The sequence below is a fragment of the Castor canadensis genome, chromosome 1, assembly GCF_047511655.1.
Source record: "Castor canadensis chromosome 1, mCasCan1.hap1v2, whole genome shotgun sequence".
In the NCBI taxonomy this organism is placed as follows: Eukaryota; Metazoa; Chordata; class Mammalia; order Rodentia; family Castoridae; genus Castor; species Castor canadensis.
Window position 1 is genome coordinate 135657386 of NC_133386.1, and position 27886 is coordinate 135685271.

At 35.0% G+C, this 27886-nt stretch overlaps 1 protein-coding gene across 1 annotated transcript; it reads right to left on the reverse strand.

Moving 5' to 3' along the window:
• Nucleotides 1-2758: 2758 nt before the first annotated feature.
• Nucleotides 2759-25102, reverse strand: LOC109677020 (olfactory receptor 10AG1-like). The gene is made up of 2 exons (XM_074074789.1): nucleotides 25039-25102; nucleotides 2759-3714 (listed from the first exon to the last, which is right to left on the reverse strand). The coding sequence occupies exons 1-2, from the start codon at nucleotides 25100-25102 to the stop codon at nucleotides 2759-2761; spliced, it is 1020 nt and encodes a 339-aa protein (XP_073930890.1).
• Between the last annotated feature and the right edge of the window lie 2784 nt (nucleotides 25103-27886).

The window sequence follows — 27886 nt, forward strand, 5'->3', positions numbered from 1 at the left end:
CTCCTTCATATCTGGACTTTAGACCTAAAAAAATGCAGTAATATTATTTGACATTGGTAACATACTAAGGGGCAAACACATACATGAGGAATAGGGAAAGATAAGAAACCCAAAACTTGAAAGTGTTTATGTGTCCACTGTAGAGGAGCTAATATAATAACCTTAAAATGACAGAGCTCACTATGGAAAGGTGACCAAGAAGACCTGAAGAGATCTGAAAAAGATTAATCAATTTGGGTAGTAACACACATGTGCATAGATGCAATGCTAGGAATCTCTCTGTATAGCTACCCTTATGTTAAACTAACAAAAACGCTGTCTTTCTTATTATTGTTTACATATTGTTTTTAACAAAATTGGAGAAGAGGGCAGAACAGGTTCTGCCTGGAAGTGAGAGGAATGGGAGGGAGAGAGGAGGATGTGGGGGAGAGAGTTGGGGGCAGGGGGGAGAAATAGCCCAAACAATGTAGCAGATATTAATAATCCAGTAAAAATAAATAAACAAACAAATAAATAAAATAATCCTATCACTTGTATTACCCTAAAAAATGAAAACATTCAGAAAAGATACTTGAACAGGAAAGCAATAAAATATTAGACATTTTCATTTTCTCAACACAAATTACCTTCCAATAAATATATTTTATTTTTCTCAAACAAAATACTTCAAAATTTAAAACTTTTTCTACCCTTTTCTTAGTGCATTTGGTTAATCATAACAAAATACCATGAACCATGTCAATTATAAACAGAAACAGTAGTCAGTTCTAGAGACTAGGAAGTCAAGTTTTATTTTTCTCAGGCCATGAGATTGACACCATTCCTGTTCACTTTTGAGATTATTTGAATACACATGCATGCACATCAGTGCTTTTCCTTTGCCTGTAAGCCTTTCATATAACTTAACCTGTCTTTCACATCAAGAATCTCAAGCCTGGGAAGCAGCCTATATGCCATGGTCTGGATTATGCTCTTTTCACAATTGGGGTGTCTTGGTTAAAGACTGTTTCCCATTCACTCTTAAATCTTTTAACTCTGACTTCAACAGAGAAAAGGAAATGAAAGCAGATAGTAAATGGGAAAATTCCAGAATGAGAAAAGAAGAAAAGTAAAGAACAAAGTCCCAACAAGTAGAATATGAGCTGTAATGCAGTAGATTAGAGCATCGTTGTTGGTGACAGCAAATATACTAGAGAGAAGTCAGTATCTAATTTAAAGGAATACAAAATGACCCATCCCCAAATCCACAAGGTCTGCTGTTTATTAAATATACAAGATCTAGTTTTTCATGAGACCATCTGAAATTGTCTTCTCTATACTCCCTCTTGCTGTGTGTCTTCTCACTTTACACTTGGCAAGAACCTAAACAATTCAAGAAGGGATCCAGATAAAAATACACATTAAAGGGAGAATGAACTACTGGGTCTTCTTCAAAAAATCTTTCTTGTATCTTCTAAGTCCTTTGTGTGCCTGCTACTTCCCATTGAGGAAACAAATGCAGTCTTCAGTGATGGGACAGTTTTTCAGCTACAGTGAAAAGAGACAGGGAAATCTTTAAAACAAATTTGATCTCTTTGTGCCCCAGGAGAATACACTCATGTGTGGCAGACACGGTCCTCACAATTTAATCTTCCTGAAGCCATTTTCATTATGGACATGGCCTTGGATGTGCCCTGGAATATCTCATACTTTTCCTTATTAAATGAAAAGAAAACATTAGGCTTTTCAGATAAGCCCTGTCCTTCTCTCATCAGAGCTACCTACAGAGAGAATTTCTCTGGCATGTTTTCTGCTATGTGTTAAAAAGTAGGTTAAAACAATCTATAACATATTTGAAAATTACTAGATAAAAAGAGTAGAAAAATTCCCACATATAAAATGATTAATATTTAAAGAGATGAAAATATTTATTATCTGGTTTGTTTGTTGCACACTAGACACATGTATCATATTATCATAATGGACTCCATAAGTAGATATAACTCTTGTGCCTCAAGAAAAAGTACACTTCTTTAAGGAAGGTTTATGACTGTCCAGAAACTTGTCAATTGTTTGATTGATAACTCTGCCTAATAAATCTAAGAAAGTTAATTAAATTGTGTCATTTTCCAGATAGTATGCTGGCCAATGAAGATAAAAAATGGATAATTTATTGTGAAGTATAAAATCTAGTTACTATCTGGATTTTAAATCTATTAATAGGAACAATGATCTTTTTGATGATGCTAGTATTTTATTTCAGATATTTCAGTATCTTGGATTGAGTTCCACATGTGTTTGCTTTTATACCTATAAGAAAATATTAATGTTTAAGATTTGTCTGCTCAAAAATAAATGCAGGGCTGAGGGTTTAGAGATGTAGCTCAGTGGTGAAGCATTAACCTGCCTTATCAAGGTCCTGAGTTTGCACTCCAAAATTAAATATTTTGTAAAAAGCACAAAAATGTGAGAATATTAATTAAGAATAAGGCCAGGTGCTGTGGTTTATGTCTGTAATTCTAGCTACTCAGGAAGCAGAGATCAGGGGGATTGTGGTTCAAATCCAGACAGGGCAAATAGTTTGTGAGATCCTATCTCAAAATACCCTTCATACAAATAGGGCTGGTGAAGTGGCGCCAGTTGAAGGCCCTGAGTTCAAACCCCAGTACAGGAAAAAAAAAAGAAGCATATTAAAACTTCTAAAAATATTGAATAAAAAGCAAATTTAATTCATAGGAATATGACAAATAAAAACCAAATTTTATAGTCATTGTTTTTGTCATAATGCAATCCATTTCAGAAGAAATTTTTTCAATGCCACCATAACATCTTTGTTTCTCAAACAATATATCAGGGGATTAAACATTGGAGTTACAATGGTATATAAGAGAGAAAGGAATTTATCTGTTCTTGCTGAATGACTGGACTTTGGTCTCAAATAAGTAATGATGCCAGATCCAAAGAATATAGCCACAACCATGAGGTGGGAAGAACAGGTGGAGAAGGACTTGGCTCGCCCAATTGCAGATGGAAGTTTTAAAACAGTTAAGACTATTTTCACATAAGATCCAAGTATCATCAAAAAAGGGATAGTGACAACTAGAAGAGCAATCACATAAATCAACATCTCAATTATAAAAGTGTCCCCACAGGCTAGTGTGAGGACTGCAGGTATGTCACAGAAAAAGTGGTTCAACTGGTTAGATCCACAGAAAGGTAGAGAGAAGATGAAATAAGTGAACCCTATGTGTACAGGAACTCCACTTGTCCAACAGCTGGCTGCCAGTTGAGTACATAGACTACTGTTCATGATGAGAGGATAGAGTAATGGGTTGCAAATGGCAACATACCTGTCATAAGCCATTGCAGTCAGAATGAAACACTCGGTGGCTCCCAAAACCAAAAAGAAATACATTTGAGTAGCACAGGCCAGAAAGGAAATATTTCTATCTTGTCTATAGAGATCTTGTAATAATCTGGGAACAGTGACTGACACATAACATATCTCCAGAAAAGAAAAATTTCCAAGGAAAAAGTACATGGGTATCTGGAGGGAAGGATCAACCTTGGTTATTATGATAATGAGGCTATTTCCTATCAGAATAATTATGTAGATTATCAAAAACACCCCAAAAAGAAGTCTTTGCAAATTAGGAACATCAGAAAAGCCAAGTAAAATGAATTCCACCAGGGTCGTGTGATTCCTCGTGGAGGATTTTGTCCTGTAAATTCCATCTATGAATAATAAGATTTCAAGATTTAGAAGTCACTATGGTCCACTGGGTTGGACTGCAAAATGGGACCAGTTGATGGGGTCAAGTCCTCTGATAAGCATAGATGTCCAACTAGAAAAAAAAATCACATTTCTTTTGTTGGTTTTACATTTTTAGTGATACACTTCAAATCCAATATCCCAAATTTCTAGGACACAAAAAAGAGAGAGAAACATTACAATATTTTCTTGTTACTCACAGTAAGGGTATGGGTATGTGATAATACAACACAGCACAACAGACAAAATGAAATAAGAGCAAAATATGTCAGAGTTTTGGCTTAAGATATTCTGTTCTATAAAATAAGATCTAATACAATGTCTAACATCATTTCTTGCTATTTTTAAAATCTTTCTGTTTTTCTTTTTCTCCTTCATTTCATATTTTGGCAATTATTTTCTCATTTTATATCTTCTCCAAACTTTATGTAATCCTTCTTATGTATAAATACACACATGCATATATACCTGCATACATACATATATAAATACATGGTTTTTCTTCCGTAAGTCATCCTTTTAAAAAACCAACAGTAACAATTTAAAAAAATTAACCCATGTATGTTAGATTGTATAATAAAGCAGCAATCAATATAAACCTTGTAGTTTATCGGACCATACAGGATGTTAACTACTAAGGATATTAATAATAAAATAACATATAAAGGCTCAGTTTCTGTCTTTACACATCTTAGAAAATAGTGGTTAAGTCAGATGGGCTTCATATATGACAGTTCACATGCACGACTCTATAGAGAGAAATTACACAGCGTTATTTTAAGTGTCATACAATTACTTAACAAAGTTACAGCTAATATGAGACTTTGTCAGATCTTATTATATGACAGAAGCATTTTGTTATTTTTACTAATATGGAAAAAAGTACATTTCAGGAGGAGAAAAAAGTCCTTCAAATTCTCTCTCAGTTTTCTATTCCAATAACTGGTCAGATACCAATATGGGTAATTGGTTTTTAAATGTTTATGAAGAATAATGGCACAAATGGCAGAACTCTCCCATTGATCTCTGAAATCCTGCTCAATTTTACTGTATTCAACTACTCACTGACCAAAAACTTGACATCAAGGGTCTTAAAATGCAAATGAGATATATTAGGATAACAGGCTCTCATCAAAATTATAAGAGTTTAATTTTTCTTATTTAAAAATGTTTGAAATAATAATAATGATATGTAACTCAGGAAATTGTTTTGAGCAATGAGTAGCATTATCTGTATTAACATTTTGACTTAATATAGGCAATTGTAACTTTATTAAGCATTGCTTTTATGGCCATTATTTTACTTTCTGTACTTATTATTTTTTCACCTGCTGCTATTTTTATTTTTTGAAATTTTGCTTTTCTTTTGCCCTGCCTTTGATTAACCTTTTCTCAATCTATATGAGAAGAGAAAGTACAGAGCAGTATTTTGGCAGAAATAGTTGGCTTCAAATTAATAGGTTATTTTATGCTAGCACACTAAAACCAACATAAATAACTGAACAAAACTGCTATAAATTACTGGGCTCTTTTTTTTATTTTTCAGTCCAGAAAGAAAGTAGATTTGTTATATAAATGTAAAAAACCAAATTTAAAAATCCAACTCAAATCGTACTTAATGTAGGAAATAGAAATAACCTTCCTTCATCATTTTCTTTTCTAAACTTGATCTATTCTTTCCATCATCATTTAGTGATATTTGACATCTCCCACATAGAATGTTTAGTTTCCCAATATCCTTATAGAAAAATTTTTTCCTTCATCAAGAAAGCATGGCCCTTTACCAATTATTACTGAGTTTTGTTTGTTTGTTTGTTTTAGCAGTGACTAGTATATCCCTTGAAGAGAGTAGAGAACTCTGAATAGTTGAACTGTTTCTCTGTTATTGACAATTTTTGATCATGTATTTTGGTCATGATGTTACTGATGTTAAATGTATTATCCCATTTAATGCATTCTGAATGAAGAACATATTCTTATGTTTGCATTTTACATGATGAGTGTAGAGAGTTTAAGTAACTTGAGCAAATATGAAGAAGTCAGATGTGACCTAAATGAATTCAATCTTAGTAGTGTAGTGTCAGAGTCCATATTATAAATGAAAACTAAATAGATTCCAGAATAAATTCAATAGAAAATATTATTTTGGATTTGATATTCTCAATAATATCAATAAAAATTTGAGAAACAACCATTCATAACCGAAATGTAATTCCACGTCCACTAAAATATCAATTATCATTATAAAAATGAGAACCTAATTACTTTATAGGTACAGCCTATATGTTTAGAGTTCAGAAAGTGTAATGCATAGATTAATCTGGTTGAAAGTACCTTATTTAATGGCTTTTGCTTCATAAAATTAAAAATACACTATCATAAAATAATCAGGGAAAGAAGATACTACTCACTTTTTGCATATTGTAAAGAAATTACTCTATGGTTCTTCTTTTATAAAGAATTGTCTTATATAATGTAATGTTGAAGTTGTATTTTTCAAATAACAAATCCAAACATTTTTCTTTGCCCTTGAAATACATTCTTTACTTTTAATTCCATTATGTCACATTTTAGATAGGAAATAACCTTATTCATTGTGAAGGCCTCTTTTCCATGACACGTTACATCTTTAAGCTCAGGAATCAGTTTATTAAGTTATAACATAGGAAATAATCAAGGTTGTCTTTGATTGGATCAGTTCTTTATTGTCATCTCTGTCTCTGTGGAATATGGTCTGAGGACTTTAGCCTCCTGGCCATTCCTCCTTGATTTCTCCCCATCCTATCCTCCTTCAGAGACTAGAGAAGTTCCCCAATTGGGAGACATTTTATGTCACATTCAAAAATCACAAAATTGGTCTGTGTCTAATATGAGATCTGGGGATATTGGCTGAAACTAAAGCAATGTATCAAAAAATTTATTTTTCATAAAAAATTGAATATATTAATTTTGTACGACTGATGTTTTGATATACATACACTGTAGAATGTCTAAACAGAGTTAATTAACAAAAGCCTTACCTCACATATTTATCATTTCCTGTGATGAGAACACTTAAAATCCATATTGTCAGCAGTTTTCAAGAACACAGTCTCTGGGCTGAGGCTGTGGCTCAGCGGTAAAGTGCTTGCCTAGCATGTGCTAAGTCCTAAATTATATTCACAATACAAGAATATAACCCTTATTGTTAACTGTAATTACCATGTTGTACAAGAAATTCCTTGAGATTATTCCTTCTATCAATGTGTACTTTGGTATTTTTTTTCAAACAGCTTTTTAACTTTTGCTCCTGGTAGCTGCCATTTAAAAATATCAGCTCTCAACATCAAAGAATGCAATGTAGAAATTTTTTTCTAAGAGTTCATATATAATCTAGGTTGTTTATGTGTTAATGGTCTCTATTCATGCTTTGGAGAGACTTTTTATAGGTAGTAAATAAGGAAAATACCTGAGTTTAGGAAAGAGAACATGGTAGATTGAGATTCTTTTCTGTAGATGATGATGGGGAAATGATGTATCTAAAATTTACAGGAGAGCCTGGCATACACCTGTAATCCAATAATTTAGCGGACTAATATAAGAACATCACAAGTTCAAGGCCAGTCTGATTTACATACTGATTTCTAGGCCAGTCTGAGTTAGAAAGTGAGAACCTGCCTCAAAATACTAAACCAGTCAACCATCCACCCACCAGTCATTCAATCATACCAACCTACAATAGAGTGAATATTTTTGCTGCAATGAATTTTTGGCAATCTTTTGTAAACCGTGATTATGACTTCACACTTTCAGTGTTTTTTTATTTATCATTTAGTAAATGTGTAACAATATAAAGTGTTATGCTACACTGCTCTGAAGACAAAGAAATGCTTTCATCTGTAGACGGGTTACGACTTCTGCCTGACAAACTCCTGTTTATCTTCTAGACTCAGCTGGTGTGTCATCCTATGAAAAGTGACCCATTATTCATGCAGGAATCATTAACTATTCCAAATGCATGCCCCCAAATCTCCCAATATCACTTCCTTTTGATCCTCAGTGTAAAGTTGTTACTTGACAATATATCTTTTCTCCTTGAATCCTAGTCATTGGTCTTTTAACTGGTGTACATCCTAGTTTCAAGTAACAAAACATGAACAAAGAACATGGAAGTTTTTCTCAGTAAGTTATAGCTGTATAATTTAAATCTTCAAATAACTAATCATGTATGTGTGTTTCCCTCCCTCCTGAGTAGTAAAATGTCAGAGAAAGGCCATATGAAATAAAAACGGAATATATAATATTGCAAACAAGAATGGAAGTCCAGAAACTAGTTCGGAAGGTATTGCAATCATCTATGTAGGAGAAGAGGAGATAATGCCGTATGCTCTATTTGAGTCCTGGCTTCAAGTCATTCTCTCAGTTCAGACGCTCAACTCAGACCCATGCATCTCCTGTGGGCTCTGTGAGGTACCTCGTTATTCACACTAGGTGTCTGCCTCTTGATTGGGTGGGACTGGCTTATATTTTTGTACTTGTCACAATGTGCCTCCCACACCTGGCTTCCGTGAATTAGATGCTGACATTAATTGGACATGCGAAATATGATACTAGAAACATGGAAATGCAGCAGAGATTTTACAGAAGAACCGTCTTCCTCCGCGCAGGGATGAGAATTTCATTGTTACTGAAAATACGCACCATCACTGCATAATAGCGATACAGAGGTGTTATGAGGTTTTCATATCCTTGCTTACACCTGTTCTGGGCTCTTTATCTGATGGATTGACTCCTTTGGAAACATTTTAAAATCTAATAGTGTGATAAAAGTTTCCAAAAACCAAGTCCCGTAAGCAGATTGTAGGTGCAGGATATAAAAGAAAACATACAATTTAAAAAATTTCATCCTTTTTCTGTTTTTAATTTTTAATTTATTTTAACTAATAAAGGAAAAATATAAGATGTATATATGCTAATGTGTTACCATATAATGTTCCACATATTAAGTAATATTTAAATCAGATTAAAGATATTATCTACTAAAATTGTTATAATGCCTTTATGGTGAAACTTTCCAATCACTTTCTTCTAGCATATTGAAATGTGATTGTTATCTATGATCACCCTACTGTGCACACCAGAGCTTCTTGCTTCTATAAGATTGTAATTCAATGCCATGATCAACCTTTCCCATGCCTTGCTATAGTGCCAGGCCTCTGATAAATGTTGTACATACATACATGTACGTAGTTTTCTCTTCATAATTCCTTCATGCTACTTATCTTATAGTTTCTTGTTCTTAGTTTTTGTTTTTAATTGAGGCAAATACATATATAACTTATATTAATCACATCTTGTTTAATATTAACAGCATGTTAACTTGTTTTGCAGCATTTCTAACAATTTTTAAATAATGTTCTTTTAAGTTATGCTATCCTTTAAAAGCTTATCCTTTTGCCTCAGAAATTCCTTTTTCTGACTTTTCATGTCTACACAAATTGAAATTTTTCATTATTATTAATATATTTTATAAATGTGATCCAATTTAAATTCTATATTTTTCTTATGATTTACATAATATACATATGATCACGTTTTACTTAAATAATAACTTATTTGTTGTCATTGTTACATGAAATAATTTTTGTCTTAAATTACTTGCTATATCTATGAATTATTCAAAAAATTTCTGTATTTTAATGGATCTTGTAAATATTTATTTTAACCTCTTTTGTATATAATAGTTTGCAAGAATCCATTAACCCATTCAGCGCACATATTTTAGTTTTTGAAACACTTCTGGTATTCTAATCCTTGGTCTTATCCCTGTCCTACAAAATATTCCCATATACTATCTGTGAATTCTTCCATCACTCATAATATTCCTAAAGAATTCAACTTCTTGAATTTGGGTTCTTAAAATGTGCTTCCTATTCATTAGTATAGAATAAACATAGGGGAAGAAACTTTTTCAGAGTTTCCAGAAATGCTTCTGATTTTTCACTCATATTATGAACTTAGAAATCTAGGCTTTTTGTTCTTTCATATATATAACCCTGAGAGTCATCAGAAGGATTCATGTTTTAATTACAATGTGCACCGGTGCTTTTAGTTGTGGTCATGATGAGGAACGGCCTGATAACTCAGCTTCTATGGAGCTTGCATCCCAGTGAGGAAAGGTATTTGATGAAGACAAATGAAATAGACAGTTGGTGAGACAAAATAAACAAAAAACATGTTATAGCAAGATTGGTAACAAAATGGAAAAGTTATACAAAGTGCACTGAATATCTCTTTTTGCCACTTTTTCCTCTTCATTTTCCTGCTCTGTACCCAAATCATTTTGTTGTATTTATACTTTTCTGTTGTATTTCCTGTAAGGGAATGAGGTTGAACAATGAATCCCCCATAATCATTTTCTATCTATCTTTTCAGATGATATTCTCCACGCTGGAGGGATTAACACTGATCTTTGACAGGATATGGTGATATAATATCTTAATATATTTCCAATGATGGCTAATGGCAATGTGTGGAGTATGAGAGTTCAAATGTAAGATTAATTATGGATCTTTCTGATCACCCTCAGGAATATATACAAAGAGAAGTATATAATATATACTTTATATTTTATATATTTTATATACACAAAAAGAACTAGACTTCCAAGTCCACAGAGTGAACAGAGAATAAATCAAAGTAGATCTCTTAAATTTTTGAATTTTTTCTTAATCTTCTCTACTCATGGTAAATACACCATTATAAGGTTCAAAAATGATTTAAAAAAATTAGCAGTAGTGGAATAGTTCTGAGACATATTACATGGAGATTTGGGCACACAAGTGTGAGACTGGAACTTGGTTTTCCTAAACCCTCCAGGACTTTTAAAAACCCAAAAGATATTTATATCCTTGACAAGGAGGGCCTTGAGTGAATGTATTTGCCAATCTTCATCTGGATAAGTTTCCATCCTCTGCACAGACTGTGTCAGATATGGAGTCCTAAACAAGAGTTCCATATATTGTTCTGTCATAAAGCACAGGTTGGTTACTTGTTTGATGATGTCCTGTATTACTGATGTCCATGTCTGAGTGAGGCTACTGTAAGCCTTCTTTGGTCCCCTCTATAATCAACTCCATCAGAAGGGAAAAGCCCTGGGTGACTATGGACACAGGTATGGCAGGCTATCCTTCTCCTTTTCTATATGGAGATCTTTCTGTTTTGCTTTCTTGCTCTGCATTACTGTACTTCAAATCCAGCCTGATAATTGTAGGTGATAGAATTGAGGACATTTACCACCAGAAACTTTTGTCCAAAAATCAGAACTTACTCAGGCCCTCAAATTGGAAAAAAAAAGTCAAAAAGATAAATGTTTATACTGACTCTAAACATGACTTCCTGCTGCTATTTTCCCATCTGGTGTTCTTGGAGGTAATGAGGATTTTTAGCTAGTAAAAATCCTGTCATTAGATATGGCCCTAAAATTCTGGACTTACATCAGGAAATCCAGGATCCTATGGAAGTAGTAGTTGTCCACTGTTAGGGACACTGAAGAAGTAACTCAGAAGTCATACAAGGGAGCTCTAATGCTGAAAAAGCTATACCAAAAAATAGGGAAATGGCTCTTTGCCTTCCAACCTGAACTTGCCTATAAAACCTGCACATACATGTGTGTAAATTCATACAAATGAGTATTAATACAAAAATGATACCCTTTGAAAATGTTCCAGGAATTGGAGGAGTGGGATGAAGGAGAATGGTGGAGGGGGAGAATTCAACTCTGATATATTCAATACATTGTAAGAACCTTTGTAAATGCCAGAATGTACCCTACCAAGCATAACAATAAATGAAGAAAAATGAAAAAAACAAAAAGTACCTACATACACTGCTCAGGAACATAACCAGGATTAAAACAGATTCTTTACAAATCCAGCATGAGACTAGAAATATAGAAGGTTTTTTGAATTCCTCAATGCTTCCATTAATCCATTAAAGGTTTACATGACTCTTGCAATCATTGGATGGAGACACTTTCTTTCAACTGGCCAGAAGTCTCTTTCCTGGACTTTTGTAGCTTCCTGAGTATATCCAGAGCTGAGTGACAAAGTGAATTCAAAGAATTATTTGGCCTTTTTGAGAGTCAAGATCTATGCCCAGCCCATTTTGCTTTAGTTATTATTATTATTATTATTATTATTATTATTTTTGCTCAGTCTCATGCTTTTGCCCAGGCCAGCCTGAACCGCAATCCTCTTAATTACATTTTCCACATAACTAGAATAACAGGTATGAGCCACCAGATCCAGCTTCTTGGTTGAGCTGGGGGTCTGGCTAATTTTACCTGTTCTAACTTCGAACCACAATTTTCTTGATCTTTGCCTTCCAAGTACTTGCAATTACATGTATGAGATACTGCACCCAGCCCTGTGTTAATACATTTTTAAGAGATTTAGTAAGACTGTCCTTATGGAAGGCCAGGTTTTCATTTGTCCCTCAAGTTACCCTCTTTATCCTGTCAAAATTAATCTGCTTGTTAGCACATCTTTCCATTACTTCCGGGAAACATTGAATCATTGTTAGAACTCATTGCACCACCTGGCTGACAAGGGTTTTAATTATAGGGTAGTTCAGTGCTGGGCATAGCATTTGCTCCTAAGGGAAACTGGATATTAAGAGAATGCTGGTCATCAGCATATTGCTGAACTGTGGACCAAATGTGAATCCTTTCATCAGAAGAAGTGTGGAAAAGAAAAAAAAAAAAAAAAAACAAAGTGTTCTTTCCAGGTAATATCAAAAGTGAGCACTTTGTCTCTAAATACCTATAGAAATCTACTTGGGTCCTAAGAGAATCTGCCTATTTTCTCTCTGCATTGTTTTAGATCCACTATTGTAAAGGAACCATTCACTCTTATGAGCCTTTGTCCTTTAGCTGATATTTCTACAGGGGGCACATCAGATATTCAAGGATGGTGGGAGGTGGAGTATCCGCCCTAGGAAAATTTGTAGACCTAGGAGGTCTACCACAGGATTCTCGCCTGTGGACTTAGCTTGACTGTCTTCCATTTTCTTCTGACCATAGAGGCTAAAAGGGGGTTGTGTGTGATCCCTGTTAGCATCAGACATTCCCAAGTAAGAAGGACTTAAAGATATCTGATTTATCTCTCAATTGCACAAAGATCTGAGAAATCTCACACTACTTCTCTTCTCTTATACAAAATAAACTAGAGGATGGATGTTGGTGTAATTTAAAATTCCCTTCCAAGACCAAATCTCTATTTTCTAATTGTTATTGAGGTCAACACTCAATATAATTCACAAAATTACACTAGGGTCTTCCTAGTAAGGGAGCCCTTAGATAACTGTTTTCAGGGTTTAAGGATATATTCCAGGGGGAATCAATCAGAATTGAAGGAGAGCTCCTCATGGTCTTTACTGAGAAAGAGAAGGGGACAATAGAGGGGACTTGCTCCCTCCCAGAGGAATCACTGACAGGAAAGAAGCTGGTGTCCAAGTGACCAGCACTTTGTTAAGTTTGACATCTTACAGTATGTACTGTAACCTAGAAATGGTACTACCTAGAGTGTAGAGTCTTCTTACTCCAGAAGGAGTGAATAATAATTACTACAGAGAGTCTAGGCTGGAGTGAGCTGCTTTTCACGTCCTTTTGGATGTGCACACAGTCAAGGTCTCAATTTTCTCTACAGGAAGTCATTTCAGCTAATTTAAGGCAGGAAAAACCTGTGAGACTAGGGATTTGGCCCTGGAGTAGCTGAATTTGTTCCATTTATGAACCTAGCAAAAGGTTCACATAAGACTCAAGGTTAGACTACTATAGTAGCCCCATTGGGTATGGAAACAATAGGTCAAAGGCCTGACATGTGTTACCCAGAAATAGAAATGAAGGTTCAGAGATTCCAGAATGAGGTTGTAGAAAGGTCTCTCAATTTGTTTAAATGATCCTGATAAATTAAGCAATATTTGCCCAGGGAAAGGTAGAGTGACAAAAGTGGGAACACATATCCTCCCCCCATGGTAATTGAAAGAAAATTCCAAAAGAATTATGAGAAGTACCTGCAAGTGCCAGGCAAGGATATAGTCAGGATTTATTTAGAAAAAATAGATTGGGGCTCAATAAAAACATGGAATGTTTTACAGCAGGATTTAGTGTGAATCTTTAAGAGAATGACTTTAAGCTGTACAGACATTTTGCTTGTAGTTAGCAGGTGGGCCTGAGTCAATCTGTCTGGGTCCATGTCCCAGTTAACCTAGCATGGAGCTCTAAATTGTGATGAGTAACTCATAGCCACAAAGTACAACAAGAGTGCCTTTCATCATCAAAACAGAACTGGAAACACACACAGAGAGAGAGAGAGAGAGAGAGAGAGAGAGAGAGACTGCTATGGAATGAACAGAGGAACAGTGTGCCCCTGCATGGTTAGAGTCTTGAAACTCTCCCAGACTGAAGAAGATGATGTGAGTCACAGCCTGACTGTCACATGATTCTGTATGGCATGGAGAATTTCCCTGCCACCATAGAAGGGAAGCCATTACAATCCATGTGGACTGAATTTATGCATTTGTTCCATTATAAAGGAGTGAGAACAATAAAAAGAAAGTGAGGAGGACAGAAGCAATCAAGCTGAGAAAAGAAAGACTTGAAATTTACTGACTGTCCAAGAAAGAATTTCACCTTAAGTTTGCTGTGGAGTTCTCTTGACTATCATGTTGGGTAAAACTGTCAACATAAGTGTTGTGTAAGTAGGCCCTGATCATGGGTTCTTCATTCTCAGCAAATATTTCAGGTGCAGACACACAGAGGGGTTCCACAGAGCAAAGTTTGTTAGAAGCAAGTAAAAGCAAAGGAAAGCATACTTTCAGTGGAAACTGTTGGTAGGATGCTAAATCAAATAGTCAAGTGCCTGAACACTAGGGGTGTCAGTTTTTTTTTTTTCTTTTTACAATACTGCTTAATGATTATGCTAATGGGTTGTACATGACTATGGAGTTTAGAAACAAAATGGAAGGCTGTTTTTAGAAAAGGTTGTCTAGGGAGGATACTACCTTACAAGATCCATTCAGAACCAATATGGAGATTTGTAAGGCAGTATGCACATGAAACCACAACTTTAATTACAGCAAAGACCTGTGTCTTTGCTTGACCTTTTTACAGTGTTTATTAGGCTTTCTGAAGAATTGGAGTGAAAGCCACAGGGCAAGGGGTTCACACAAATGACAAGGTGAAAGAAAGGTATAAAAATCTGGGTCAGAAGACTAGAGGGGGGTTTCAATATTTTTGTCTGCCTGTTGTGGTTTTTCCTGTTCCTAGTGGGTGGCAGTAGTTGTTATGGCCACTCAGTCTGACATTATCTCCTTACCTAAAAGACCCTCAGAATGATATGGAATGTTTGGTGTCTTTTTTTTTCTCTGTTAGCCTGATAATGAAGTTCATGTGTATTGTAGCATTTATTGTTGTGTTATTCTCTTTGTGATTGAATAATACTCCCTTTTGTGAATGTGTTGCATATGGTCATCTATTCCTAGACATTGGGATTGTTTTCAACATTTCAAATAGTATTGTTACAAACATTTAAGTGCAATTCCTTGTCTGACCATCTTGATTCTTTCAGTTTTATATCTAGGGTAGAGTTCCTAGGATATATGTTAAGTTGATGTTCAAATATTGCAAAACAGCTAAACTGCTTCCCTTATAGCTACATCATTTGACACAACCAATAGCAAGGCATGAGGGATTCAGTTTTTCTATATCCTTGACAATGTGGTGTGTTCACATTATTTAAAAATAATAAACCTAATTGTGCCAAAAGTGTCATGTCTTTGTGGTTTAAATTTCCATTTCCCTAATAGCTGTCTGTGTTAAACATCTTTCATGTGCTTCTTGGTCATTTGTATGTCCTCTTTGAGGAAATGTTTATTCAAGTCCTATGCCTGCTTTAAAATTGAGTAGTTTATATTTTTGGGATTGAATTATAGTTTCTTTTTTTAAACTGACCAACAATTTTATCTTATAAAAAGTACTTCTTATTAAACAATGAATAAAATATGTGATATATAATCATACATTTAAAACATGGAAATTCAAGCAATATCTTGATGTACATGAATACAAACATCAGGAGAAAAACATTACAGCATCCAATATAACTAAAAGGACCTGGACTTTACTTGAAAAATCCTTAATTAGAAGGGGATATTTTTATTGATGGAAAATAAATCTAATAAAACTAATGTATAAAAACATGATTTACAAATCTAAAATACTTACTCAATTCTTCTACACCCTAAGTGAGGTTCATATTAAATGAAAATAAAATATTAGAAGTCCATCAATGTGTAAAAAAGGAAAACAATTACTCAAATATTAAATACAGATTTGTATTCTTTAAATCTGTTCCCAGAATAGTAAATTGACTTAAAAAAATACATTTCAACTACTCTCTAAGGTCACTAACAATAGCAGGTTTATCACTGGAAATGTCATTTATTTCTCCTGTTACTTCTATCACTATATTACAATATAATCCTTGCATTCCAATTCTTTATTTTCAAATTAATTAAAAAGGAAAGAACTTAAAAGGTAAAGTTCTAGATATGAAGTTGGTATAAGGCTCAGTAAACACTAACCAAACATGTGACATTTTTCCTCACAGAAAGAATGAACATCAAATAATTTATTTTCTTTTCTTTTGTAAACTTGCTTTATATTACTCTGATCTTTCCAATTTTTTTCCAATAAGGAAACCTCGGAGAAATATAAAGGGGTGGACGATTCCAAGATGGTGACTAGAGGCAGAAAGCATGCTTCCTAAAGTAAAATCTTGGAAAGATGCTGGAGATACACCTTACAGGAAAAACCACCAAGGGGAGGCAAAACTCTGACTCCTCTGACTCCTCCACACCCCCAGCCCATGAATAGCATCCCCACTCTATGATAAACAGAGAAACCAGGACAGCTCCTACTTCACCAGACACCAGCTTCTACCAGCTCAAGAGACTCAGACAACCAGGTGAGTTAAGCAGAATGTGGTGCTCCCACAAACAACTCTGGGCCAGATCAACATAGTCCCCTACACAAACTGACCCTAACCCAGGGAAAAAAGAGAAAAAAAACACACTGAATAATAAATAACAACAAAAAAAGACATGTAGCAAAGAGGGCAGAGCAACCTGAGCACTGAAGTGAGGGAGGAGCAATCCCTCATGGAACTCTAAATAAACAAGCTGGCCAGAGAAGGCAGGAGTGGCGGCACCTGCCCAGCAACCTTGGAGCAGGAAGGCTTGTAAAAGTGGCTGTGTGAGGAAAGCCCCACTGGAGAGGGGGGAAGGGACACTTCCCACATGAACTGTAAATAAACACACCAGCCAGAGAAAGCAGGTGTAGCACCATCTCCCCCAGTGTGCTTAGAAAGGGGAAAGCTTGTAACAGTGGTTGTCACACCCAGGAGAACTCTAAATAAACAAAGCCTGCAGGGCTAGGTGAGTGTTAACCTAGGTTAAAGCCACCAGCAACAGCTGGTTGACTGTAGCGGGCAGGTGAGCCACAGCCTCAGATAGAAATTCACAGAACTGTCTCCAGACACTTTTTTTTTTGTTTTTTCCTTTTCTCTTCCTTTGATGAGACAACAACTGAACTACAACCAAATGCTGAAAGACTTACTGAAACTGTACTGCATTGGAAATTGGGATATTTTGTTGTTTTTTTTTTTAGTTTTTTCCCCCTTTGATGAGACAATGAGAAAACTATTTCTGAGACACCATCTCCAGGATTGGAGACTGAGAGAATAACAGCAAAATTATTAAGACTGAAACTTTATTGCATTTGAACTTGGGGATTTTTTTTAATCCTCTTCCTGTCCCTCTAATGCCTGTTTAGCTTACTGTTGATTAGTACACTATCTCTTCCTGTTTATTTTGACACTGGTTTTTATTTTGTTGTTTGTTTCTTTTGTTTTTTTTACTTGTTTGTTTGTTTTTCCCTTTTTCTTTACCTTCTTTGCTTTCCCTTTCCTCTCACCCTTCCATTCTAGATATCACCATTGTTATTATCACAAGCTGGAAAATATTTAATTGTACACAGTACAGGGACAGTAACAATACCAAGGGCAATGATGTGAAGACAGAAAAAACAGGGAAAGCAGTTTCCCACCAGCAATAAATTACTACAGAAACCAGAGGGAAATGAAGAAAACAGATACTCAGATCCAGACTCCAATAAAATGAAGATAAACTATGCCAAAGAATCCAATGAAGCCCACAAGAACAACCACAAAAAGAAATCCTGCAAATAATCAATAAAAATTTTATAGAAATGGTACTGGATATGGTCAACCAAAATGTACAGGAGACACCCAAGAAATTCCAAAACAACAAAAATAGAGAATTTGAGAAAGCACAAGAACAAATAAAAAAAAACTATAGAAGCACTGTATGAACACCAAAGTGAAACAAATAACACAATTAATAAAGAGATCAATGAACTCAACAAAAATAGACAATATTAAAGAGGAAAGGAATCAGGATATGGAAAACCTCAGAAAAAAGAATGAAACAGAAATGCAAAACCAAATGGAATCCCAACACAGAGCAATAGCACAAGCAGAAGACACAATCTCAGAACTCGAATATGAAATGGTAATTAAAGGAAAAACTGAATAACTATTAGTTAAACAACTCAAGGCCTGTGAAAAGAAAATGCAAGAACTCATTGACTCCATCAAAAGACCAACCTGAGAATCATGGACATTGAAGAAGGAGAAGAGGTGCAAGCAAAGAGAATGTATAATATATTCAACAAAATAATTACAGAAAATTTCCCAAATCTAGAGAAATCTGTGCCCATACAGGTGCACAAGGCCTCCAGAACACCAAACAGACCTGACGAAAATAGAACTAATCCACGGCATATTATCATTAAAATAACAATACAGAGACTCGAGAGAAAATATTGAAGGCTGTAAGAGAGAAAAAACAAATAACATACAAAGGTAAAGCCATCAAAATCACAGCAGACTTCTCAACAGAAACAATAAAAGCAAGAAGAGCTTAGGGTGAGATCTTCCAGGCACCGAATGAAAATAACTTCAACCCCAGGATACCATACCCAGCAAAACTATCATTCAAAATAGATGGAGCAATAAAAGTCTTCCATGATAAGCAGAAACTAAAACAATATGTGACCACAAAGCCACCACTACAAAAGAGTCTTCAAGGGATTCTGCACACGGAAAGTGAAACCCAACATAATCATGAAAGGCCAAGCAGCACCAAACTACAGGAAAGGATAAAGCAAGAAAGTAGAGAATAACCTCAACTTAGGTAGACACAATCAAACCTTCAAACAACTGAGACAACTAAATGACAGGAATCACCACATACCTATCAGTACTAAACTTAATGTTAATGGACTTAATTTACCCATCAAAAGGCACCATTTGATGAAATGGATTAAAAAGGAAGATCCAATAACTTGTTCCTTTCAGGAGACCCATCTCACCGACAGAAATAAGCCTAGGCTTAGAATGAAAGGCTGGAAAAAGATTTACCAAGTCAATGGCCCCTGAAAACAGGCAAGAGTAGCAATACTTATCTCTGACAAAGTAGACTTCAAACCTACATTGATCAAACAAGATAAAGAAGGACACTCCATACTAATAAAAGGGGAAATAGACCAAAAGGAAATGACAACTATCAACCTATATGCACCCAATGTCACCGCACCCAATTTCATCAAACACACCCTGAAAGACCTAAAAGCATATACAAACTCTGAAACAGTGGTTGTGAGAGACATCAACACCCCATTATCATCAATAAATAATCAAACAGTGGTTGTGAGAGACATCAACACCCCATTATCATCCAAACACCCCATTATCATCCAAACAAATAATCAATAAAGAAATCCAAGATCTAAAATATACAATAGATCAAATGGACCTACTTGATGTCTACAGAACATTTCATCCAACTTCTACACAACATACATTCTTCTCAGCAGCCCATGGAACCTTCTCTAAAATAGATCATATCCTAGGGCACAAACCAAGCCTCAACAAATATAAGAAAATAGAAATTATACCATGCTTACTACCAGATCATAATGCAATAAAACTAGAACTCAACAACAAAAGTAAAGACAAAAATCATGCAAACAGCTGGAAACTGAATAATGCATTACTTAATGAACAATGGGTCATTGATAAAATAAAAGAGGAAGTTAAAAAGTTCCTGGAAGTAAATGAAAATGAAAAGAAAAAAACAACCTACTGGAACCTATGGGACACAGTAAAGGCAGTCCTGAGAGGAAAGTTTACAGCCATGAGTGCATGTATTAAAAGACTGAAAGATCCCAAATCAATGGCCTATTGATACATCTCAAACTCCTAGAAAAACAAGAACAACCAAATCCCAAAACAAATAGGAGAGAAATAATAAAAATAAGAGCTGAAATCAATGAAATAGAAACCAAAAAAATCATACAAAGAATTAATGAAGCAAAAAGTTGGTTCTTTGAAAAAATAAACAAGATCAACAGGCCCCTCGCAAACCAGACTAAAATGAGGAGAGAAAAAACCCAAATTAGTAGAATCAGCAATGCAAAAGGGGAGGTAACAACAAACACCATGGAGTCCAGAAAATCTTCAGAGACTACTTCAAAAACCTATATTCAAATAAATTTGAAAATCTTAAAGAAATGGACAGATTTGTAGATACATATGATCATCCAAAACTGAACCAAGAGGAAATTAATCACCTGAATAGATCTATAACACAAAAAGAGATTGAAGCAGCAATCAAGAGTCTCCCCAAAAAGAAAAGTCCAGGACCTGATGGATTCTCTGCTGAATTCTATCAGACCTTTAAAGAAGAACTGATACAACACTCCTTAAACTGTTCCATGAAACAGAAAGGGAAGGAAAACTGCCTAACACATTTTATGAAGCCAGTATTACACTTATCCCAATACTAGGAAAAGACACCTCCAAAAAGGAGAATTATAGGCCAATCTCCTTAATGAACATTGGTGCAAAAATCCTCAACAAAATAATGGCAAACCGAATTTAACAACACATCAAGATTATTCACCTCAACCAAGTAGGCTTCATCCCGGGGATGCAGGGGTGGTTCAACATATGAAAATCAATAAACGTAATAAACCACATTAACAGAAGCAAAGACAAAAACCACTTTATCATCTCAATAGATGCAGAAAAAGCCTTTGATAAGATCCAGTACCATTTCATGATAAAAGCGGAAAACTAGGAATGGAAGGAAAGTACCTCAACATTATAAAAGCTATATATGACAAACCTACAGCCAGCATTATACTTAATGGAGAAAAACTGAAATCATTCCCTCTAAAATCAGGAACCAGACAAGGATGCCCACTATCTCTACTCCTATTCAACATAGTACTGGAATTCCTAGCCAGAGCAATTAGGCAAGAAGAAGGAATAAGAAGAATACAAATAGGTAAAGAAACTGTCAAAATATCCCTATTTGCAGATGACATGATCCTATACCTTAAAGACCCAAAAAAACTCTACTCAGAAGCTTCTAGACATCATCAATAGGTACAGCAAGTTAGCAGGATATAAAATCAACATAGAAAAATCATTAGCATTTCTATACACTAACAATGAGCAAACTGGAAAAGAATGTATGAAAACAATTCCATTTACACTAGCCTCAAAAAAATTCAAATGCCTACGTATAAACCTAATAAAAGATGTGAATGACCTCTACAAGGAAAACTATAAACTTCTGAAGAAAGAGATTGAGGAAGACTATAGAAAGTGGAGAGATCTCCCATGCTCATGGATTGGTAGAATTAACATAGTAAAAATGTCTATACTCCCCAAAGTAATCTACATGTTTAATGCAATTCCCATAAAAATTCCAATGACATTCATTAAAGAGAGTGAAAAAATCTACCATTAAATTTATATGGAAACACAAGAGGCCATGAATAGCCAAGGCAATACTCAGTCAAAAGAACAATGCAGGAGGTATCACAATATCTGACTTCAAACTAGGTTACAAAGCAATAACAATAAAAACAGCATGGTACTGTCAGAAAAACAGACATGAAGACCAGTGGAACAGAATAGAGGACCCAGATATGAAGCCACACAATTATAACCAACTTGTCTTTGACAAAGGTGCTAAAAATATACGATGGAGAAAAAGCAGCCTCTTCAACAAAAACTGCTGGAAAAACTGGTTAGCAGTCTACAAAAAACTGAAACTAGATCCATGTACATCACGCTATACCAATATTAACTCAAAATGGATCAAGGATCTTAATATCACTCCACAAACTCTAAAGTTCATACAAAAAAGAGTAGGAAAGACTCTGGAATTAATAGGTATAGATAAGAACTTTCTCAATGGAGCCCCAGAAGCATAGATAAACGGAACTTCATAAAACTAAAAAGCTTCTGCTCAGCAAAAGAAATGGTCTCTAAACTGAAGAGAACACCCACAGAGTGGGAGAAAATATTTGCCAGCTACACATCAAAGGACTGATAACCAGAATATATAGGGAACTTAAAAAACTAAATGCTCCCAAAACTAACGAACTAATAAAGATATGGGCATGTGAACTAAACAGAACTTTCTCAAAAGAAGAAATTCAAATGGCCAAAAAACACATGAAAAAATGCTCACCATCTCTAGCCATAAAGGAAATGCAAATTAAAACCACATTAAGATTCCACCTCACTCCTGTTAGAATAGCCATCATTAGCAACACCACCAACAACAGATGTTGGCAAGGATGCATGGAAAAAGGAACCCTCTTACACTGTTATTGGGAATGTAAACTAGTACAACCACTCTGGAAAAAAATTTGGAGGCTACTTAAAAAGCTAAACATTGATCTACCATTTGATCCAGCAATATCACTCTTGGGGATATACCCAAAAGACTGTGACACAGGTTACTCCAGAGGCACCTGCACACCCATGTTTATTGCAGCACTATTCACAATAGCCAAATTATGGAAACAGACAAGATGCCCCACTACTGACGAATGGATCAAGAAAATGTGGTATCTATACACAATGCAATTTTATGCAGCCATGAAGAAGAACGAAATGTTATCATTCACTGGTAAATGGATGGGATTGGAGAACATCATTCTGAGTGAGGTTGGCCTGGCCCAAAAGATTGAAAATCGTATGTTCTCCCTCATATGCGGACATTAGATCAAGGGCAAACTCAACAAGGTGATTGGACTTTGATCACAAGATAAAAGCGAGAGCACACAAGGGATCTATGAGGATAGGTAAGACACCTAAAAAATTAGCTAGCATTTGTTGCCCTCAATACAGAGAAACTAAAGCAGATACCTTAAAAGCAACTGAGGCCAATAGGAGAAGGGGACCAGGAACTAGAGATAAGCTTAGATCAGAAGAATTAACCAAGAAGGTAACACACAAGTACAGGAAATTAATGTGAGTGAACTCCCTGTATAGCTATCCTTATCTCAACTAGCAAAAACCCTTGTTCCTTCCTATTATTGCTTATACTCTCTCTTCAACAAAATTAGAGATAAGGGCAAAATAGTTTCTGCTGACTATTGAGGTAGTGGGGGGGAGATTGTTTGGGTGGGGTGGGTGGTAAGGTAGGGGGTGGGGGCAAGGGGGAGAAATGACCAAGCATTGTATGTATATATGAAAAATAAAAAAAGTAATCATAATAATTTAATTCAACAACCAGGAAATTGTCTGACCAAGTGATTTCTTCAATAGATTCTCAGCATCTCTTCCTTTTTCAATGATCATTATGAAATATGTCACTTAAAAATAGCTGAAGATGATTAATTGAATATTTTTAGATATGCTGACATGTTCTTTAAAAAGATGCAAATATGCCACACTTTAAACTAGAAAGAATCTTTTTTTATTCATTTATTCACTTGTGCATACATTGTTTGGGCCATTTCTCCCCCCCATCCCCCCGTCCCCTCCCACTTACCCCACCCCCATCACTTCCATGCAGAACCTGTTCTGCCCTTATCACTGATTTTGACAAAAAGAAGGCATAAACAATACTGAGAAAGACAAAGCATTTTTGCTAGTTGAGATAAGGATAGCTATACAGAGAGATTCCTAGCATTGCTTCCATGCACTAGTGTATTACAACCCAAATTCATTCATCTGTACCTTTTGTCATTGAAAATTGAGATGTGAGAAATCAAGGACTTTTTGGGCATATCTATGATTTTCAAAATGTTTATTTTTCCACATCCACACTGGCCAGGCATGTCTGAGCATTGCCCAGAAGGTGGATGAGGCACCACCTCATGTACAGAAGCTCTCACTTATTTCTCTGTAGGTGTACAAAGGGAACTGCAATGCAGAATTTCCAGAGACAATTCCACGTAGAGCTCATGAAGCTGGAAAAGAGGCTAGAAAATGTGATTTCCTGCCAAACTGCCACACATCTAACTAAGGCTCTCTATTTCTACCATTAGCAGTACTTGGAAGTCACAATCTAAAATTCCAACTAGTGACCACCTCAAGGGCATAGCTCAGGACCAGCTGAGGTTATTGTTGACCTCTCTTACTTTAATAATTATAAAATAATAGAATGTATCTTAACAACCACATAAATGGACACACATAGACATATGCTCACAAAATGCAATGGAGAAAATGTTTGATCTATCTTTATGACAAGGAAATAGATTTATCCCACATAAAAAGATTAATGAGTACATCAAAACATATTTTACAAGAATCATGAGCACAACACTATGATGAATATTCAAAGCTTATATACTTAGTCAGCAATTTTATTTTATTTATTCTAACTTTTTTTGTGCTCAATAGCTACTTTATTGAAGACCACTTCTGCTTTTTATAAACTCCTTTTTCACAGAAAGCATTTGGTCAGAAAAAGCATACCAAGTGTTACATGTCAAGGTTACATTAGTACAAGAAGCACAGTTAAAATTAACCCTATCTTTGTTATGTCTCTTTTAAAATGGGAACAAAGAAGCAGGAGAAGCATACTGTCAGCAAAACTTTCTTATTTACATCTGAAGGACACGAAGCCATCTGGGGAACCTTGAGCACTGTTATGTTTCTGGGCATCTGATTAAAATTGTGATGCATTTTACTTCATGATAGTTCTATCTTAAAATGCATATGTGGCACTGTCATATTGTATTTAATTTGGATTTTAATAATGTTTGGTGATATTAGGCAGCTAACACTGATTGTATGACTTCTGAATATCTCTTAGGGAAAACAGAATTTTACTTTATAACCCAGGCTGACCTCCACCTGGATATTCTGTGCCCTCACCTTCCCGAGTGCTCAGATTGCAGGCACTGGCCACCATGCCCAGAATAAATTCATTTCCTCTGCACATCTGTATATTAATTTTTCTTCCCTTTCTGTCAAGTTTTGTATATTCTTTGCATATCCTCTGCACATTTCCTGTTCTAGCTAACTGATTTGCTAGTGATTCCCAAGTTTGTGTATTCATTCTGTCCTAATGTTAATGAACAGAACAAATTATTTCAATTTTGATTAACTCTGCTTTAGAAATATTTTCTTTAATGGATTATGACTTATGTAACATATTTCAGAAATTGATGTAATCCAAGGCACAGATTTACCCATAAGTATCTTCTTATAGTTTTATAATTAAATTTTAACTTTAAAAATATTATGAATTTTGAATCACTTTATATAAACATTAATTCTTAGATTACCGTTTTTATGTGCATGTGAGAGAATATGGGTATTCATTATTTCTAAAATAGTTGTTTTAACAAAAACATCTTTCCCAGTACATTGGATGTGCCAAGGTCAAAAAATAATTACTCACACTTTCTCAATGGATGAGTAAGTTCAGAGAAATGATAACACTGAACAAAATTTTAAACTATATCCTTTAAAAATCATGGAATGAGCCAAAGATATACAGAAAACTGTGAAGTGCAAATAAAATAAAATGAAAACACAATCCATGGCAACACTCAAATCTACTATATTTTAGAATGTGGCAACACCCACTACCTTCTTCTAACTTCTTAGGATGAGAAACATGTCAGAATTGTTCATGCCAAAAAGTTTGGTAACTCTTTTTATCACTATAGGAAGTGTTTCATTGTACTTAAATAATGTGGAAAGGCATTCCAGAGTTATTGTCAAGAATTGTAACAACCTCCTTGAAAAAATGAAGGTTAAGAAAAATATTAAAGTAACATTTAAGACTCAATATGATATGGAGGAGAGGAAGAAAGTTAGCAGGTTAACAGAGGAACAAGAAACATAAGTGAAAATTGATCAAATTCTACTTATTTCTACTGAAAGGACTAGGAGCAACTGCAATCCTGCACACACTTCAGAGTCTAGGGAGGAAACCAGCAGAACACTATAATTTGTTCTTATAGATATAAAAACAAGCAAAAATTGTATGAGAGAATGCAGAGACATTATCAGCTATGCACCACAAGGGGAGCAGAGTTACAAAATTAGTCTGAGCAAGTTAATTTTGTTTAAAAAAAATGAACAAACATTATTAGAGGCAATAGAATCCAGAATTGGTATAATATTTAACTTAATTATTCAACTTTAATAAAATTTATGACACAATCAAAGAAGCAGGAAAATGTGACTTGTACAGGGTAAACAAGAGTCAGTGGAAATTCTGACCCTGGGCAGATGTATTTGTGAGGTCCAGAGCTCCCTCCTAGTCAAGCCCTTATTTGTAGAGCAGAGATATTTTCAAGGTGCAATAGTTTGAAGATACTGAAATCCTCTTACTCTGCCAGCCTTGATTCAAATGGCAAAGCTTCACAATGGGAGGAGCAGGCAAAGGAGAGTAGAGTCCACACAACATCCAGTGTCCCATCATAGAGTAACATGTCACTCTGGAGAAGTGGAAACTTACATAATTTGCTAGATAACATGGAGAAATCCATGTCTATGTTTGTTGCAAAAAAACTGATAATTTTGGTGCAGACCAAGTATTAATTGTTCTGAACAAGTTCTAAAACTATGTGATCAAAGTTTCAAGCAAAAGCTATTATGAGCAATGATAAAGCAATCAGAAGTTTGATGGAATAAAAATAGCCAAGAAGAACCTTCTTAAAACACAATGAATCCTGAAAATGGGTAATTTCGTGTCCATGGAGAAAAATGAAATCTGAGCAGATGTTAGGAATTCTGAAATACATTCTCTAGGATGCATTAAAGACAGCCTTCATTCAAGAAGTGTACACCTCTGCCTGTGAGACTGTTGACTGGAAGCTAAAAGGGAATGGTGTGGCATTCTGATTCTTTTGGGGATCTGCTGTGGCTTGGAGGCAGCAGGCCTGTTAATGTGGCAAACCTAGGAATTCTCCATCCATGTCCTGTGTGAGCAAAGACATTGTGGGACCTCAGTAGAGCTAAGTAACTTAAAAAAATTATAGAGAACCACAAATAAATCACAAATAAACTATAGCAAACACAAGAAAGATTTTTAGTGAATGAAGATATGGTTGAGGAAATTTTATATTTAGAATAAAGAAAAAATATGTGACAAAGCATGACTAGAACTTTCAAAAATTCTGACATATGATGATCAAGAGACCAATCCTAAAAGTCCATTGGACAGAGGAAGGAGATCAGATACAAACTAAAGCATAGAAAACATACTCCATGATAGGTAGTGCTGAAACTTTGCCAAATCTAGCAAAAGATATAGATCTCCAAGTACAACAGGCATTTAGAATCCAAAATACACATAAGCAGAAATGAACTTATCAATGTTATATTAGCGTGATGAGGAAAAACCTGTAGAATAAAGAAAATACTGAAAGCTGTAAGAAAAAAATTACTAACTTGCTGACAAAGGAAAACTCACCAGAATTAAAGACCTCTCAACAGAACTCTAAAAAGTAAAGATTGTAGAATGTTATACTTCAAGCCCCTGAGAGTAAATAATGACCAACAAAGACTACTATACCTAGCAAAGTTGTCCTTTAAAGTTGTTGGAGAAATAAAGTCCTTTCAAAATGGGTATAAAGTACTTCATGATTACAGACTAAGCACTGAAAAAGACACTTAAAAGAATCCTACAAACAGTTAAGGAAGAATGAGTCACACAGAGCACTCAGGAAAGAACAAATTT

Excerpts from the sequence above, each read along its gene's own strand:
- LOC109677020 (XM_074074789.1), bottom strand. The coding sequence starts at position 25,102 with ATGGTGGCCAGTGCCTGCAATCTGAGCACTCGGGAAGGTGAGGGCACA. Across the intron at positions 3,715-25,038 it reads CACAGAATATCCAGGTGGAG|ATGGAATTTACAGGACAAAA; the intron begins GTCAGCCTGGGT and ends TATTATTCATAG.